The sequence below is a fragment of the Nannospalax galili genome, unplaced genomic scaffold (genome assembly GCF_000622305.1).
Source record: "Nannospalax galili isolate Female #2095 unplaced genomic scaffold, S.galili_v1.0 scaffold11, whole genome shotgun sequence".
In the NCBI taxonomy this organism is placed as follows: domain Eukaryota; kingdom Metazoa; phylum Chordata; class Mammalia; order Rodentia; family Spalacidae; genus Nannospalax; species Nannospalax galili.
Window position 1 is genome coordinate 797,335 of NW_008330735.1, and position 16,826 is coordinate 814,160.

Genomic DNA, 16,826 nt, shown 5'->3' on the forward strand with positions numbered 1-16,826 from the left:
TAGCTGCCATGTGGGTGCTGGAATTTGAACCCAAGTCTTCTGGCAAGAACAGTCAGAGCTCTTAATCCCTGAGTCATTTCTCCAGTCCCACTAAGAATCAATTCTAAAAAGGTTGAATGATTTAAAGCCATCAACTTCATGTATGACCAGAACTATTTTCCTACTTTTAATTTAGAGGCACAATCTTCCCCTGACTTGAAATTGCAATCCTCCTGTCTCAGCCTCCCAAGCTGCACGGATTACAGACCTGGGCCACAATTTAATTGGCAAAGTAGACTTTGTTAAAGTACTGCTGAGAAATTTACCTAAGAAATCGCTCTTTGGGATGCTGGTGATTCAATATTCAAGACACTTGCCATTTCATGTTCAACTAACAAAATGAACTATTATAATTCTGTCAGAGTGAAAGTCTTTTTTTAAAGTATATAAATCAAGTGCTTATTTTCTTTGTAAACTTTTAATTGAATTTTTGTGTACTTCATACGTAAGAGCTTAATCATCTTTATATCCCCTTTCCCAATTAGCACTCTCCAATAATGCCTCCCCCATTGGATTTCATGCATTCCGTCATTTATGTTAAGGTCTATCTACTCAAGTTAGTGGTCCCCAGACGTCCCCCTGTGCAAGCTCATCCACTGAGGTCTACTTAGCCTATCTATAGTCTCCCATTAAGATCAACTCTTCCTCACCCAGCAATAATCAATTGCCAACAGTTTTTTCTGCTAATGCTGGGGCCTGCTGCCCATTTCCACATTTATGCCCGTTTTTTTTCTGCTTGAGTTTGCATGGGTCTTGTGCATGCTGACAACACTGCTGTAGGTTCATGAGCAAGGTTCCAGGAGTCTGTAAGGTTACTTCTATATGGCATGTACCTCCTCCCCTGGTTATTAAAATCTTTCCTTTCCCTCTTCCACAAAGGTCCCTGAGTCCTGAGTGGGTAAAGTTTAATAGAGGAGCCCTGTACAAGCACTCCCACACTTAAGAGTTTTATTCTTGATGCTTTGGCCATTTGTGTCTGTGAACTGCCCAACCCTAAGTGACACATCTACAATAGAACCTCTACACCGAAGGCCCCATGGTACAATGGGTATAAAGAGTACTAATGCATCTCTCAACTCCCATCAAGGAAGCTTCCTCATCTAACAGCGGACCACGAACACAAAAGTATGGCCAAAGCATAGAAAGTTTTCTTTGATGAGAATAAATGAGTAGTGAGAAATTGTTTACTTATATATTGTGCTGTCAGAAATGATGTTTACAAAATAGTATAATGTAGAAACACAGAATAAAACTGGACAGTTCTGGGATGTCAAAATGGCTTGCTGGAAAAGCCTAATGACCTGAGCTGCATCGCTGAACTGTCCTCTGACTTTCATATACAGACACAGACACACAGACACACACACAAAACAATGAAAAAAAATTGAATTCTGATAGTTTTTACTTAGATCTATAATTGAGGAAAAAAGTCTTTCTTAACATACTTATAAGGTTCACTGTAGTGACCAGGTGAAATTAATAAGTGTCTAAAAATTAAAACCCACAAAGCCACAATGGGAAGTTTAGGAGAAAGATAAAATGACAGCAGTTAATAATATAATATTCAAAAGAAGCATTTCCTTCAATTAGGATAAGTTTACAAGTTAAGCCATTGGAACACTGGATCTAGAAATACTAATCTTGAGTAGTTCAAGAAACACAGCAACTCAATTGGGAAAAACAAAGACCACTCTATCAATTTATATCACGGAGGCATTCAATCAAATAATCATTTTAAATTAAATAAGTAAATTAGTAGATCTATATAGAATCAATAAAGAGATTAAATTTTTATATAAAGTATATAAATATTGGCAAAAAAAGGCACCACTGAAAATAAACTAACATCTTAAGTGATGTAAGTGACATCCTCTGATTTTCCTTACTATCTGTAAAATCAAAACTAAAAGGAGCTGATTTTCCCAAGTGTATAATACAAAGATCAATGACTTTTCTGAATTCAATTAAATGTGTATGCATATATACATATGACATATACAAAATGAGAATTAGTAAAATATCTGCCGAAATTACAAAATAATACATTCCTCATATGAGATTTGAATGATTTTACCTTTCAATTTCTTTGTCTTGGGTGTTTGAGAGCATTAATTTTGCACTGTCATCTTTATCAGTGAAGGCTTTCTGTTCTTCATAGGCTTTTAGTTTTTCTTTCAACATTAAAATCTAGCAGAAAGAAAAGACTAATTAAAATACAAAGCAAGTTATTTGTCTCCATCTTACATGGGAATAGCAAAAGTTTAGTTATAAACAATAATCAAGCAAGTCAGATTTGTATCAAAATAGGAAATATATTAAATTTGGGGACACTTAGGAATAAAATGTCCTGTGAGTCAAGAACTATAGGAAATTTTTATAACAGCGTAAATAGTAGACATACCTCTGCCTTCTGCTCATTACAGATCTTTACATACTGAGATATGTGACTGTTGAGATTGAGGACATTGCTCTTCAACTGTTGAAAAATAGAATAACGATTATGTGCACCAGGAGCATAATCACATACTTATATACAGGAAAAAGAAGCATTATATCTCATTAATTCAGGTCCAACAAGTCTGACTTTTTGACAATTATAACTATATGGCTATTATGATTAATTATGCCCATATTTAAAATCTTTGACATGAGGATATGTTGAGCATATCAATAATATATACAAAATAATAAACAAATTCCCTGAGGAAAAAAAACTTTAAAGCATTTATTCACAACCTAATAAAAATTGTCACCTAGTTTCCTTTTTCTTACTTTTAAGAATTCAGAATTTTTTATTGCACCCTGGAGTTCATACTACTTTCTTATATTTCACACTTTTTTTTTTTTTAAAGCAACAGTATGACCCCCTTTAGTGTTTATGGAAAGGAGGGGAGAAAATTAAACATGAAAGTATGACTTCAATACTCTGATCATTTCTTATTTAAGTGACTTAGAATTAAGTACTTAAAATTCTCTGAGTTTATACAATAGAGTGATGCACAGAGAAGGCCACAACTGGCCAAGTTTTAAAGAATAAGTGCCTGCAGGGTGTAGGATGGGACTCCTATAAAGAGCCTCATCGACCCACGGCTCAGGGATCACTGAGGAAGAGCAAGCAGAAAGACTGTAAGAGTTAGGGCTGGTTCATGAACACAGGGACGCAGAGGCTTCCAGGCCACTGGAAGCCTGCACATGTGAACTTGTGGCAATGGTGGCATCAAGTACAGGACCCATGTCAATTCAATTAAACAAGGTCCCAAAGGGGAGGAGAGAAACAGGTGGCAGGCCGGCACTAGATTGGGAACTAGTGGATGGAGACTAATTGCTGCTGGGTGAGGGAAGAGTATGATTAACATTACAAACACAAGATGGGCTGACTAGACTCCAGTGGACAAATTTACACTGAAGGACATTTGGGTACAAATGCCTGAATGAATAGGACTTAATATGTATGGCAGAGTACGTGAGGTCCGGTGGAGAAATGGGGGAGACATGACTGGGGGAGGGGGGTCTAAAATTAAGAACTGTTGTATGAAATTACAAAAGCTCAATAAAAAATATAAAAAAAATTCTCTGAGTTTGGCCTATATTACCATAAAATGGAGCAAAACACAAACAACAAACAACTTCTGCAATGGGCTAGAGTGAGGACTATATAAAAAATATGTGTGAAAAGTCTTTGTACATTCATAAAGTCTGACCTGTTGTAAATAGTATATGGACATTTCTCACAGGATAACAGGAGATATTACATCAGTTTAGCTGAAGTCTCTTCTAACCTGATATCCTGTGCTTTTTGAAGAGACATGTTTTCACCTATATACTTTTAAAAAGTATCCTGAAATTTTGGCAAAAAACATTTACGTAATGAGTCACTATTATACTTGTATATTTGGCATACCAATATCATAGCTGTGGAAATTAATTTGGAAAGAATATATTATGAATTGGGGTAGGTATTAGTTGGTGCTCAGATAAATGACACCATCATAATTGGCAGTAAACATGTTAAACACTTGGATTACTTCAGTGTGTTATCTAAATACCATGTGATATGATGTGGGGGGAAATTGGGGGGATAGTACTAAATAAAGTGCCCTAGCACTCATAACTGAATAACAGTATGTTATACAAATACCATGTGATATGATGTGGGGGGAGGTTGGGGGGACAGTACTAAATAAAGTGCCCTAGCACTCATAACTGAATAACAGTTTCCATTATATACATGCTCAAGATGCTTAAAAGTATGACCAAGATAAAGATCAATAATTATGTAGAACATTTGTAATTCTCAAATTTCTTAACAGAAATAATACCCTAATTATACTTTAAACAGACTTGAAAAAATAATACAGGCCCAACATTCTCACAACAAAGTTAGAGTAAATGCACTTACAGAAGATTTAATGTCTTTTGCACGATTAGCATACTTCAGAGTATTATACGTGTCATCGTAGAATAAAGAGGAAGGACTGACAGCAGCTATCATTATTGTCTGACAGTTTCCTCCAAGAGAGTCCTTCAACAAGCGAGTAAGCTTACTATTTCTATAAGGCACATGCTGATTCTTTCTCTGAAAGAACAAAAGAATTCTTATGCCATTTTCCTCACAAATAAAAACTCACTACTATACCACTAGAAAAATTTAATTAGTAAGGGACAATGATGTAACTGGTGTTTGAAATTAGATACATATTTAAGGAAATCTGTTTTTTCTTAGCAACTTTTCTATGAACCTAAATAATACATTACAGACACAATGTGAAATTAAAACAGAGTTGTGAAGGAACCTAAATTTTAATATTTTCTATTATGGGGTGGTGAGCTCATTGCATAAAGGTTCTTCTTGTTGTCAAATCCGACAACCTGAATTTGATCCCCAGTCAGACCCACATGATAGAAAGAGCAAACAGACTTTTGCAAATTGTATTCTGACCTTCCCACAGTGAAAGACTTGCTCAGGTTACAGAGTTGATAAACACAGCAAAAAATAGGTCCCGGATCACCTGCTGCCTAGTAGTAACATGCTTGAATCGTATCACCCTTTGCTAAATAGAATGTATACTGCGGGTGTTATTCAAATGATTGTAAGTGGACAAGACAGTAAAACTGACTCACAAGCTCAACAGAAATTAATATTAGGGCACATGGCAAACATTTGTGCTACAAATTCCTTAAGTTTACAAAATCAGTATTATATCATGTGGTCTGCTCAAATGTTTTGAGATTTTTAACACTAAATATAAGAGATGTTGATTTTACAATTGTCATGTGATTTCAGTAACTTGCCCTCTTAAGAAAGTCCTCCTAATAATTTTAACATACATTTTAACATATAAATTTTGTGCATATTACACATTATACTTTGATATAAATTAAAATATATAACATTTTAACGATTTAACAGTAATTTTTCTAAGCTTTTAAGCCTGTCTTGACTCTTAATTAAAAGTTTTTTCAAACAAATTAATATGTTGTAAATATACTGTGTTACAGTAAGCACTTCTAGTATACAGTACAGGCAAAATATTTTTAAATGCCAAAAGCATTTTGTAAATATCATCCTTTTATGTAGTTACACTTTAAACCTTAAATCTCTTTTTTTTTAAGAAAAATTAACTAGTCAATTCAGTTACCATTTTGGCTATCCATTGATCATTGAATAGTTTCTTTTACAATAATTTTCAAAGCTAGGGGTCTGAAAAATGTAGCCATTTTTGGTCCTGGTGGCATAGGCCTGTAATTACAGATATTCAAGAATACGAGACATCAGGATAGAAAGTTCAAGACTCGGTGAGATGCTATCTCAAGAAACAATCAGGGGTAGAGGTAGATATCTTTCCAAGCACATGTGAGGTACTGGGTTCAAATGTGAGCACCACAAAAATGCACCACCCATACACTCACACATACAACCTAAGTAAACAAAATTCCTAGTTCGAAATAAATAGGAAGACACAATAATTTGCTCTGGGGTGAGAAGGCAGTCTTGTACCCAGGATAGCTTCCAAATCTCAATTCTCCTGCCTCTACCCCCTAAGTGCAGGAATTATTGACATGAACTACCATGCATAGCTAATAAAACGCTAACTATTAAATATTTTTCATTCAAATAATTTGGAATATAAACCTGGAAACTGAAAAACAAACAACACAGTCTCTTAGAAAACAACAAACAAAAGAAAACAAAACTCACATAGCTTTGATTGGCAGCTGAGAGTTGCTAAGGACTGTTATCTATCTAAAAGCTGTTGATATACTAGTACAGAAAGTATATTTTGTTATTTCAAAACATTTAATAAGTAAGTATACAGTACTCACCTTTGTATCAGCTAAGGCATTGATGACATTCCCAAGAGCTAAAAGGGACCTATTAATATTTGTGCCTTCTACAAACCGTATCCCTTTACTACCCGTAGTACTGGCCCGCTCAGAACCTGCCAGGTCTATGAGAGACATTTTGGCAATACGGACATTTTGATTAATGCTTGCTGTTTTGTCCTGTTGTCGCAAATAAATCTGAAATTATTGAAAAGGAGAAAATGAGAGTGAGAATTAACAAAGTTAAAGGGAACATTTAAAAAGAATTTTAAAAAATTAAAAAAAAAATTCCACAAAACAGTTACTATTCTTTTAAAATATATTATTATTATTGGGGCTCAAGAGATGGCTCAGCGGTTAAGAACACTGAATGTTCTTGCAGAAGCCCTGGGTTCAGATCCAAGCACCTACATGGCAGCTAACAGCTGTCCATAACTCCAGTTCTAGGGGATCTGACGCCCTCTTCTGACCTCCGCGGGCAATGCACGACACGGGTGCATTTCCATACATGCAGGCAGTACACACATACACATAAAATAAAAAAATATATAGTATTATTAATTCTTTGAGAATTTCATGCAGTGCATTTTGATCATATTCACTTCTTTCCCTTAAGTCCTCACAGATTCATCCCCCTTAAGAAGTTCCACGTATTATCTGCCTGGTACTTAGGAGTACTAGAATTACTAAAGTTGAGGAAAATACAAAAACAAAATGCGTATATATTTGGATCTTAAAGTTCCCAAAGGCCAATGTGTTAACTATTTGTTCACACTTGTTCTACTGGGCAAGGAAAATCTTTAAGACTGGGGCCCAAGGTGGGTCTGGTGGCACAGGTCTTATAGTATCAGCCACTCATGGAGCTAAGATAGCTGAATCACTTGAGCCCAGAATGTTGGGCCCAACATTCCACAACAAGTCAAAGCAGGTAGGGCCAAGTGGGAGGTCTTTGGGTCATGGCAGGTATCCCTTTAAAGGTAAGAATGGGATTCCAGCCCTTCTCTATTCCTATTCATTTTACCATCCAGGATATGAAATAAAGACCACTCCCTTCAAACATGTGCAGCCTTACCACAAGCTCAAAAGCAGTAAGAGAGACCCCCAGACTGAAACTTCCAACACTGTGAGTGATAACAAACTTAATTTATAAGCTTATCATTTCAAATATCTGTTATAGTAATGGAAAGCTGAATGAGTGTACCAGAGGGAAAATAACCCTTGATCTATAGAAGGCAATGCAACTGTTATTTGTATTCTGATTCCCTTTGTATCGTAACATAGAATTAGAGATGGAATGTCCCTAAAGTTAAATTTGAATGCTGACCCAAACTAAAAATACAAAAGTATGAATATCTGTCATTTTCCACTGTCTAGGAAAGCATAATTATTCAATTATATTTTCTCCCCTCAGTCAGGTTGTCATTTGGCCCTGGCTGGCTTTGAGATTACTAGAGTCAAAGATGACCTTGAACTTCTGAACCTCCTGCCTTTATCTTTGGCATGTCAGAATTAAGGGGTTCAGCCACTGGCCTGGTGGTTTATCTGGTGCTAGAGAGCAAACCTAGGGCCTTATGCATAGCAAGTAAGCATTGTACCAAATGAGATACCTCCGTAGCCTCTTATTCAACTGTCTTACATTGTTTTGTAGTTTAACTGAAAAATACATGAAATGGACAAGTTATTACTATTATAGAATCCTTTTATTAAATATAAAGCAAGATTTAATACATTCAAGGGAAATCACAGTGTCACAAACATTTCTCTGAAGACTATTAATAAAGTGGTACCAGCAACAAATATCCATGAGCCTGCTGAATGGACACTATCCAAATGGCTTGACTGCCTTACATATGAATGCTTTCAACTGTAACAATTGCATTTTTATATGAAGAATTTCACAGGCCAGTGAGAAGACTGAGTGGTTTGGTAAAACGTACATGCCTACAAGTCTGATGACCTGAGCTAAATCTCTTAGACCGACATGGTATAAGGAAAGAATTGACTCAGGCAAGTTGTCCTCTGACAGCTACATATGAGCCATGGCTCATGCACACCAACACACACACACACACACACACACACACACACACACACACACACACTTTTTTTGTGAAGTTGAAAAAAAAAATTTCACACAGCATAATCCAAATGTTTGGATATAACAGGACTAGAAACATGGTCTTCATGATGAAATCTTTAATTTTTAAATTTTATGTGTTTGAATGTTATGCTTGCATGCATGTAAGTCAACCCATGTCATGCAGGGCCCTCCAAGGAGAGAATAAGGTGTCAGAGCCCCTGGAACTGGAGTTACTAATGGTTGTTAGCAGCCACATGGGTGATAGGAATTGAACTTGAGTCCTCTGCAAGGGTAGCCAGTGATCTTAACCACTAAGCCATCTCTCCAGCCCCCATGATGAAATCTTTTTTTTTTTTTTAAGGTTAAAGAATACACACACACACACACACACACACACACACACACACACACACACACACCACACACACCTTAATTATTTATTTAGTAGTTACATAATTAGAAGAAGCATTTCATGACAACAGCATTGACATATTCAATAACAATTTCCAGAGCTAAGATGCATTCTTTCAAAATTGGTTGTAAATTTTTAGGTTTACAGTTGAATTAATAGAGGTATACAATATTGTACTCAGTATAAACCCTTTAAGATATAAAATTAAATGAGGTTTTAACCTTTAAAGAAGATCTCCATTTCATTATTAAAATACACAGTTTCATGATGAAATCTTTTAAAAAATCAGTAGCTTCTCGATTGATTCTACAAATCTAGATCCACAGAGAGATAATAAACTTATAATAAGCAGTGTAAGTACACACTGAAAGCCTTGGGTTTCCTGGGCAAGGTGGCATAGGGCAGGTAATCCCAGCCATGCAGGAGGCTGAGGCAAAATAAGCAAAGTTCAGAGCTGACCAGGATTACATAAGTGACTTCAAGTTAAATGTGGTGAACTTAATGGGATTCTTTTTTTTTTTGATTCTGTCTTAAAACTTAATAACAGCTAAACAAAAGTTACAAAGGAAAGGAATGATGGAGAAATAGTGGTGTCTACAAATGAATGTTTTTTGCCATTCCTAAAAATTATTTATGAATTTGGCTTTACTTACTTTAAATTTCAACTTAAGAGCTATGGCCTTATGTCCTGTTACCTGGAAAACAGCATGAGAACGAGAAGACGTAGCATTCACGTCGGTGGGGTGCTGGGTTCTGTTTTTGTTTCCATTATCTAGTAGCTGTAAAATTTCCTCTGAGGATCTGGGCTGGAGAGGTTCAAATAGAAAAGGAATACTTAGTCATCTATCTTTAAATTTTTCAACAATTTTTTTGGGGGGGGGTAGGGTGCAGTAATCAAACCAAGTCCTGATGAATACCAGGAAAGTGGTCCACTACTGAGCTAACACCAGTTCCTCAATACACTTACTCAATAAACTTAAACAATACTTTTAAAGGTTAAAAAAACCCACAGGTTTTCTATGAATTTAATATTATTACATGCTTAGTACTTGGTGTTATATATGGAATAAGAAATAAATGAGTCTGAGATAAAAGTAATTGCATTGAATTAACATAATAAATGTCAAATTTTTAAGGAAAAATTCAACTATTTCAAAAGAAAATGAAGACTAAAGATAGTAAGAGGCAATAAAATGAGGACATCCCAGCTCTAGTCCCTATTTTGCTAGTGTCTCTGTGACCATGGACGAATCATTTGGGGCTTTAGTTTCCTTTATTTAGTTCCTCAGTAATTCATTTTAGTCTTGCATTTTATTAGTTTGCTTCTTTCTCAAACAGGGTGTTAAATAAGTAAATAGCTGGTGGAAATGGGCCCTCGATGGACTTGCATTCTAACAGAAAGAAAAGACATTTGTACACGTACCTGGTGTAAAGTAAGACCCTGAACAACAACTCCTTTTTGGGCATCTTCCCGGACAGCAAGTGGTCCTGAATTTACTAAGAGGTCACGAATCTGTTCATTATATACCTTTGGTAAAAAGAACCAATTAACACTGAGTCAAAATATATGATTATATCACACACATTGTAGACTAAAGTTCTATCACCCTACAACGGAATTGTTCACTTAAAATTACAACTAAAATCTAAAGTTGGATTTATTATACTCTCACACAGTAATCCCTGACTTGATACCTATAGTAAAATCTTGTCATTATTCTTATTTCCTGGAAATATAACAATTTTGGAGAACAAATGTTAAGCAAAACCTATACCCTTCTATTTCATTTAGTTTAACATAAAATTAGTAATAGTCTTCCATTTGAATTGATCTGTTCATGGTTAGGAAGTTAAGGCAGACTAGGGACTGAAGCCTGGCTATCCTCTACTGTTTGTTTCACATTGAATACACATCTTAATTTTCTATCTGCAGCATTATTTTAAAAGAAATACATAAAAATAGTACTTAGAAATTGTACTATTGACTTCATTTTATAGATTTAATGAAGACACAAAGTTTAGTATTTGGCAGCAAGATGACATCTATTTCTGGTAAAATTTAAGAAAAACATAAAATCAGGCCTTTATTTTCCTGGGCTGGGGATGTAGCTCATGGCAGAGCACATGCATGCTACCATGCATGCTGTTCTAGGTTTGTTCCTAAGCACTGAAAAAAGGATGTGCATACACACGCATATATACTTACACAGCACATATATGGAGCATTATTTCCTTTTGTGCTTTAGTAAAGTGCCCATAGCTGTTTTTACTTTTGCTGATGTTTTTATACCCAATAACAACATTTTATTAAAATGAAACAAACATATAAATTTATAGAAAATTTTCTTTTAATTCCTATTTTTCTAGTGGAACAACAGCTAAGATTCTTCTGATTCCCCTTATCTACTTCAGTCAACCAAAGAGAATGAGTACTCTCAAGGTGATCTATGAAAGCCACTTTCCTGGGTGATCTAACAAGGACAAATGCCTTGGTTTTAACATTGTCTGTTAAAATATTCAAGGGGTGAAATGTAGTCCTATGTATTTTTTGAATTCTAGAGGTAATTGTCTAAGTAGAGGCATATTCTAAGTAGAAAGGGCAATTAACCACAGCCCTTAAATGAATGTAAGGAAACGAGATTAAAAGAAAAACAAAAAAGAAAATAGCCCAATTAAATTCTCTAGTTAGAAAAGTAGTTAAAGAAAAAAAAAAAAAAAAGAACACTATCACTCTTTTTCTGAGTTCAGAACAATGTGTTTACTACTAAACTTTGAGAATGAGTTTTGCTTCTCTATGTAAATTTGAGAAAACTTCTAATAACATATGAACTCAATCTGTGGAAGAAACTCCACCAATAGAGGCCAAGTATTAAGACCCTGTAAGAGAAACAAGTGGACACCAAAAATAAATGCTTATTAATGCTGCCAGTGACACCATGGTTTGTTTCTGTGGTCATTTCTAAAATACCATCTGAGCAAAAAATTAGTGTCTACAACTTAATTATCATTTTCTGAATATCCGTTTTTAGGAGGTCGCAAAGAAATGATGGAGTATGTCAAAAGGACAAGAGGCAGTATGAAGGAATTTCAACTGGCTTTACAATTTGAGCACAAAAAATTGATCACAAACGTGGGTATGGTGGCATACTTCTATAAGCCCAGCACTTGGGAGGCTGAGACATGTGTTCAAGCAAGCCTAGGCTACATGAGAAGACCTAGCTCAAAAAGTGCTTCTGGGCCAGTAAGACAGCTCAGAAGGTCAAAGTGCTCATCATGGAAGTGTTATGATCTGAATCCCTAGAATCCACATAAAAAAGCCAGATGCGTGGTATGCATCTGCAATCCCAGCACTCCTAATATGAGATAGAAAGTGGGGTCTAGAAGCTTAAAGGCCAGCTAGTCTGGACTACAGAGAATGGAAGAAAAGAGACCCTGACTCAACAAGGTAGAAAGAGGACTGACCACAAAAAGATGTCTTCTCAGCTCCACACACACACACACACACACACACACACACACACACACACACACAAATAAATAAATAAATGAATAAATTTTTAAAAATAAAATATATAAAAAGGGGGCTAGGACTGTAGCTCAGTGGTAGAGCAAAAATAAATAAATAAATAAATAAAAAATAAGTGTTCCCATCTCTGAAATTACAGAAAGAGTCTACAATCTATTGAATAAATAATCTCTGAGTCTATGCTGCTGTAACAAAGAGGAAAGCCTTTCTTACTTCAAAAATGAATAACAATGAATATACCATGAATAAACATAGAATGTCACAATCTATAAGTCACCACTATGTATTATAAGTGATTCAAATATGAATAATCAGCAATAGTAACATACTGGGACAAACCAACTATATATGAGTTTGATTGAAGTATTTATACGAGTACTTATATATGAGTACTTATGAAGTGGTAAGTACTCAGTATCACTTCTGTGACATGTCTGCCAGTGCATAAACCCATCTGACAGTGACAAACTGATGGTTTTATGGCAGTGCCATGAAAGAAAAAGAAAAACACAGAAACTGTTCATTAAAGGAGACTAAAGACATATGGCAAGTAAATGTAATTTATGATGTTGGACTATTTTTAGCAAAATTTCATAAAGGCCTATAGATAATGATAATCACTGCTAATTTTTGACTTTGATATTCAGTTATTATATACAAATATCTCTTGGTTCAACAAAATTTATACCTTAAACATTTCTGAGAAACAACACATGCAACAGAGACAACAAACGTAAAAAATGTTAATATATGGGGCATTCTGGTGAAGGGTATCTAGAAATTCTATATACTATCTTTGCAACTTCTCTGTAAGTCTGAAATCTTGTCAAAAAAAAATGAGTAAGAGTCCAGTATAATTTAAATTATATTAACATGCAATTGAGTTTTCTCAAAAACAGCTATTAACATAAAAAAAAGGTAGTGTCAGCTTACCTCCAGATAAGAAACTGCAGTGCTACATACTTTCTCTTCTTTGATCTCATCCATGGATTTGTAAAGATCTAGCATTGTTAGGTACATCACGCCAGGTTCAGCAGCGGATCCTAACATTGTGTGCGTCTTCCCAGCTCCAGTGGCACCATAAGCAAGTACTGAGTTTTTAATGAAAGTTCAAAGTTCGCTGTTACAGCATAACATTACCAAATACACCCTAGTGGCTAATTCTATATGGATATTTTGAATAACAACTTTGAATTCAATAGATACCCCCTGTTCCTACTTAGCACTAATGGTCTTTTGTGTGTCCCCAATTGTCACAGGTAGAAACATCTCCTGAATATACTATTTATTCATATCCCTCTATCAGAGCACACATCACATTGAATGTTTGCCTCCACCAAGGCAGAAAATGTATCCTACTGACTTAGCAATAATATGAGGCAGAGCAGGTGTACAACTTTGCTCATTTGCTCAAATCCATAGAAGTCATTTATTGAATGTTGTTTTTTGGTAAATTAATTTAATTCCATGACTATCTAACACCATGTACGACCCCTGCATTTCTTCAAATGTTCAAGGAATCCACTCAGAGATACAAATGGTAAACACTCAGTACAGTATTCAGTTATGACATTACATTCTCATATATTATTAATTGATAAAATAGTTTTTAGAATGAATTAAGCTTGTATTTTACTTTGTTTTATCTTATGTAAGATGTCTTAACAGCTGGATAAGAATACAGAGTAAAGAAAAGAGAAATCAAAGATTCAGTCTTGGCAGATACTTATTTTTTACTTTTTTAAGTCAGAGAAAACTTTAAATCAAGAAAATGAAAAAATTTAAAAATCTCTAGGACAATACGAAGTTTAATGAAGAAAGACCATTGGTTAAAAATGAAAACCAGTAGTTCCAAACAATAAACCATATTTTGTTGATCAAGAAACAAGGAGGGAGGGAGAGGGGTGATAGAAAGATGGCTCAGAGGTTAAGAGCACTGGGTGTTCTTGCAGAGGACCTGAGTCCACACCCCTGAACCCACATGGTGGCTAACAACAGTCAAGTTCCGCAGGACTTGCGACCCTCTTCTGGCCTCCGTGGGCACGGCATGCATGGGTGCACTTAAATACATGCAGACAAAAAAACCCACTTTATATCTTTATATATATAAATAAAGAATAAAGGGGCTAAGTCTTCTGTTATTCAGTTCAACATGACACTCATGATGAAACATGATACAGTTCTAGAATGTGTTGTAAAAATGCCACAAAAACTGTTAATTACAAAAATAAGACACTAGTGTTCTATGATTTATAACCACTGAATTAACAACTGGATATTTCACATATCTTTACCTGGGAAATCAACATGGTCTTTTCTGAAAGGCAAATTAGTGCCTCTCCAATGCACAAGAGATGCTTTTTTGGGTTGAACATATCCTAAAATGGCATAAATTCTCAGCTCTCATACAGCTTCCACGTTCTGAGATACCTAATAAATGGTGCTATAAAGAAACTGCCAAGAGTTCAAAAACGTCAGGCTCTTTGATGGGCAGATGATTATAGAGGTCAACAGTGGACATAATAAAGAATACCAATTGTGAGCTATCTGTTATCAGTTATAAGAAGCATATGGTTTAATAACAGAGGAAGCCGACAAGGCTGTCTGTAGGCCAACAGCAAGGCACTGGAGGAGCTTCATAAAAGGTACTTCTTACATGATGACTAAATTTGAAAGAAACCGTACACTTCAACGTAGTCTACTGAAGTCTTAAAATTTCAGCATAAAACTATGATAAACTTGACTATTTAAAGAAAAGAACTAAGTACACATCCCTCCAACTATAAAGCTGCAACCACATGGAGAAGTTAGCTCCCAAACTGAAACAATTACCTGTGCAATTATATCCGTTCAGAAAACTACGAAGAATTGGCTTAGTAGTGTTTTCAAAAACTTCCATTTGAGTTGATGTTTCATCAAAGACAGCATCAAATACAAACTTCAGATCTTTATTTTGTCTTTTTGTAATATCAAAATTTGTAGTTTTCTTTCTATGGAAAAAACTGACTTCTTCTTGTTTGGGATCAAAAACAAGTATATGTTTATCCACAACATGAACCACTTTATGGAATCCAACTGCTTTTTCTTTTGTGTTCTCAGGACGCACACGAACAACTACTTTCATATGGTGACACAAGTTTTCCTCAGTGCCAGACATCACTGGTTATTTTGATTCCTGCTTACATGAATGCTTAGGTAGTTCTCTGAAACTGAGAAAAAAGTGAATGTTAATTGGCACATAGTATTCATTCAACAGAGATGCTATTTCTGTTCCATTCATCTGGCAAATTTATTACTGGAGGAAATGTATATGTTTGTTTACACATGTACCCTATATACTGAAGCATCCTAAAACAAACAAAATCATATGGCCCACATACACACAAAATCATGATAAAAGTTGCTTTACTTGAAATATTAACCAAACTCTGAGCTTCAGCTTAAACTGAAATACAATAGCTGAATCACTTATGATTGGATTTTCACAATAGCTCTAGCATAATTTTGGGTCATGGAAATACACAGGAAAGGATCTTCAGAATCGTATCAGGGTAATGATCGGAGAATTTTAGCTTGGGAACTACTTTTAATAACAGTGATCTTGGCTGTAAGCCTCTTGGCAGTAGAAAGTGATACATCCAGGCTAGTGTCAACCTGCATCTCATACAAAGGGTTAGTTCCAAGGCTGTATCAACAAAGTAGCACATGCCTAAAGAGGCCAGGAACAGTATATACTACATGGTATATTCAGAGATATTAGTCTCTGAGTATGTCCTATCTCTGATCTTTTAAAATTTAAAGACGATCAAAAAGAGCTTAAAATTGTGATTCGACTTTACGATTGTTTCATATGAATAAAAAGAACTAACAAAAGTCAATAATTTGGAAACTTCAACTATCCACAAAATAATCTAGAATGTTAAGATACTCCCACTTTTGCAAAACACACATGTGAACACAATCAAAAAACAGTATTTAGCCACATATTTAAAGCTGAGTATTGTAGCTCATGCCTATAATTCCAGCACTGGGAAGGTTAAGGTGGGAGGAGAGAGGGAGATAGTTTGTGAGTTCCAGAACAGTCTGAGCTACAGAGTACCTGTCTAAAAAAACCAAAGAAAAAAACTTAAAAGATATGAGGTACTCAGTATAATCCAGCAGTCTCATTTTGGGCATAGATCCAAAGGAACTGATATTAATATAGTTTTTAAATTTATTTTCATTACTTTAAAATTATGTATATTTGAGTGCAAGTGCCCGAGGAGTCCAGAGAGGGAATCTAGTTACAGGTAGGTGTGAACCACCTGATACTGGTGCTAGGAACTGAATCTGGGTCCTCTGTAAGAGTAGTACACATTCTTAACCACTGAGCCACCTCTCCAGCACCTGAAATCAGTATTCTAAAGAGATGTCTTCACTCCTATATTTGATGTAGCATTAGTCAA

The 16,826-nt window shown here is 35.3% G+C and overlaps 1 protein-coding gene across 3 annotated transcripts in view; it reads right to left on the minus strand.

Moving 5' to 3' along the window:
- Kif18a (kinesin family member 18A) overlaps window positions 1–16,826 on the minus strand; it is a 67,301-nt gene that overhangs the window by 43,093 nt on the left and 7,382 nt on the right. For all 3 annotated transcript variants that reach the window (XM_008851170.3, XM_029555105.1, XM_029555108.1), the window contains 8 exons: window positions 15,214–15,590; window positions 13,315–13,472; window positions 10,279–10,383; window positions 9,551–9,661; window positions 6,364–6,561; window positions 4,439–4,615; window positions 2,441–2,515; window positions 2,114–2,226 (listed from right to left, as the gene is read on the minus strand). In XM_008851170.3, coding sequence (XP_008849392.1) covers window positions 2,114–2,226; window positions 2,441–2,515; window positions 4,439–4,615; window positions 6,364–6,561; window positions 9,551–9,661; window positions 10,279–10,383; window positions 13,315–13,472; window positions 15,214–15,538 — 1,262 coding nt within the window. In that variant the 5' untranslated portion in view covers window positions 15,539–15,590. The remainder of the gene's footprint in view (window positions 1–2,113; window positions 2,227–2,440; window positions 2,516–4,438; window positions 4,616–6,363; window positions 6,562–9,550; window positions 9,662–10,278; window positions 10,384–13,314; window positions 13,473–15,213; window positions 15,591–16,826) is intronic.